The sequence below is a fragment of the Micropterus dolomieu genome, linkage group LG21, assembly GCF_021292245.1.
Source record: "Micropterus dolomieu isolate WLL.071019.BEF.003 ecotype Adirondacks linkage group LG21, ASM2129224v1, whole genome shotgun sequence".
NCBI lineage: Eukaryota > Metazoa > Chordata > Actinopteri > Centrarchiformes > Centrarchidae > Micropterus > Micropterus dolomieu.
The window spans coordinates 225,893-227,616 of record NC_060170.1 but is presented as its reverse complement, the minus strand read 5'-3'; the positions used below and the strand labels follow the sequence as shown (position 1 = coordinate 227,616).

The following is a 1,724-nucleotide window of genomic DNA, read 5'->3' as shown; positions in this document are numbered from 1 at the left end:
CAGTCGATGCGACTAAGCTGTCCCATTTCCCATATAGTACATGGTTAATGTAACTAGGTTATTTTGTGATTTATGCTGCTTACTGTTTGGTGATGTGAAGCATAAAACTTACTTGAACATGTCATTTTGTTTTAGGGAGCAAGGAGCAAACTGCCCTCTTTATTAAATTGAGGGGGGAGAGCGACCACCTCTTCACCGGCACCAAGGCAGATGTTGTGGAGGATGGCACATGCTGTTATGACCTGAAATGGTTAAAAATATATTTCAGTCTGAAAAAAAAAAACATTTATGCTTTTTGATGAATCTGTCTGTTGATTTACTCATTAGTACAGTAAAGAAAATACTCACATGAGGTACAAAGGTGTGGTGCACCTCCAGCGCTTGCAGGAAGATGGCCCGGAACCTGGTCTTCATCATCCCAAAAGCACGCTCTATAATGGAGCGTGCCCTGGAGTGATGGCTGTTGAAGCGCTGGGCTCCCACACCTTGTATTGGCCTCTTGTAGGGAGTGATGAGGGGGAGTGGGTGTTGGAGGCACGGGTACCCTCCGTCTGCAAGGATGAAATGCCCTGGAGGAAGGTAGAGTGAACTCCTGTACAGTGGGCTGTAGCGGAGCACTCTGGAGTCGTGGACCGACCCAGGCCGGCCCACATAGATGTCAATGAAGCGGCCCTGATGGTCACAGACAGCCTGCAGGATGATGGATGGAAACAGTTTCCTGTTCCTGTAGCACTGACCATCAGGGCCGCTCGGTGGCTTGACGTGGACATGGCAGCCGTCGATTGCTCCAGCTGCTTTAAAAAAGGCTCTGTGTCTTGCCAGCCCTGCAAACCCACGGGATATCGGTTGTAACTCATACTGGGTCTTCGGTAGGTGGATGACCTTGTGGCTCAGTGACTCTGTGGACGATGCGGTGGACAGTGGATCGAGGCATTGCAAACAGTCTGGAGACCACCCTGTATGATGCCCCGCTTGCCAGCCAGAAGAGAAACACCATGGTCTCAATCGTGGCACCCCATCCGTGTCTCCGTTCCTGGTGTAGGAGGCCCAGTAGCACTCCCAGGGCCTCCCTGCTCAACCGGAAATCCGGCCGTGTGTCCTGCAGGTTAAAAAACTTGTCCAGCACAGGAACTCTCAAATTTATCTTGAAGTACAGGGGCCGGGGCTGGTGTAGGGATACAAGGAGAAGAACAACTGTTATTAAGTGTAGAGAGCTTAGTTAGATAAGGCTTGTATATCTTTCTATTCAACTTGCTTTAGCTGACGATGTAATATTTAAGTAAGGTTAGGTTTTCTTTAAATATGAAATTATGTTGTTAAAGTGAAATGGCAGTAGCAATAAACTACGTTAACTGAGGTTAACATCACTGTTAGCTTTAGGAAGCCCATAGTACCTAAATAAATATAAAATGTGACGTTTCTTAGTTACTTTCCCCCGTATTTACCTGGCCAGGCTCCTCTCTCAGCCTGAGATACCTCATGCGGCGGCATGTTAGTATAGTTCCTCTATTAAGAGGTAAAATATTAAAATTAAAATATACGTCTCCATTGCCGGTGGACCGCAGCTGTGAAGGTTGCTAGGCGACAGGAGCAGCGCTTCCCCACGTATGGGTAAGGGCGGGGTCAGTTGATGACGTTGATGTCAGTTGATTATATTTGATGGTATTTAGCAGCAGACTTGTTTGTTGTGCTGCACTTAAATTTGTTCCCGATGTACCAAGGTA

At 47.3% G+C, this 1,724-nt stretch overlaps 1 protein-coding gene across 1 annotated transcript in view; it reads right to left on the bottom strand.

Moving 5' to 3' along the window:
- LOC123959750 (putative nuclease HARBI1) overlaps positions 1-1,491 on the bottom strand; it is a 2,421-nt gene extending 930 nt beyond the window's left edge. The window contains exons 1-2 of the mRNA XM_046034004.1: positions 1,446-1,491; positions 545-1,070 (exon numbers count right to left, since the gene is read on the bottom strand). Of these exons, the coding sequence (XP_045889960.1) occupies positions 545-1,070; positions 1,446-1,491 (572 nt within the window). The remainder of the gene's footprint in view (positions 1-544; positions 1,071-1,445) is intronic.
- Positions 1,492-1,724: the final 233 nt, after the last annotated feature.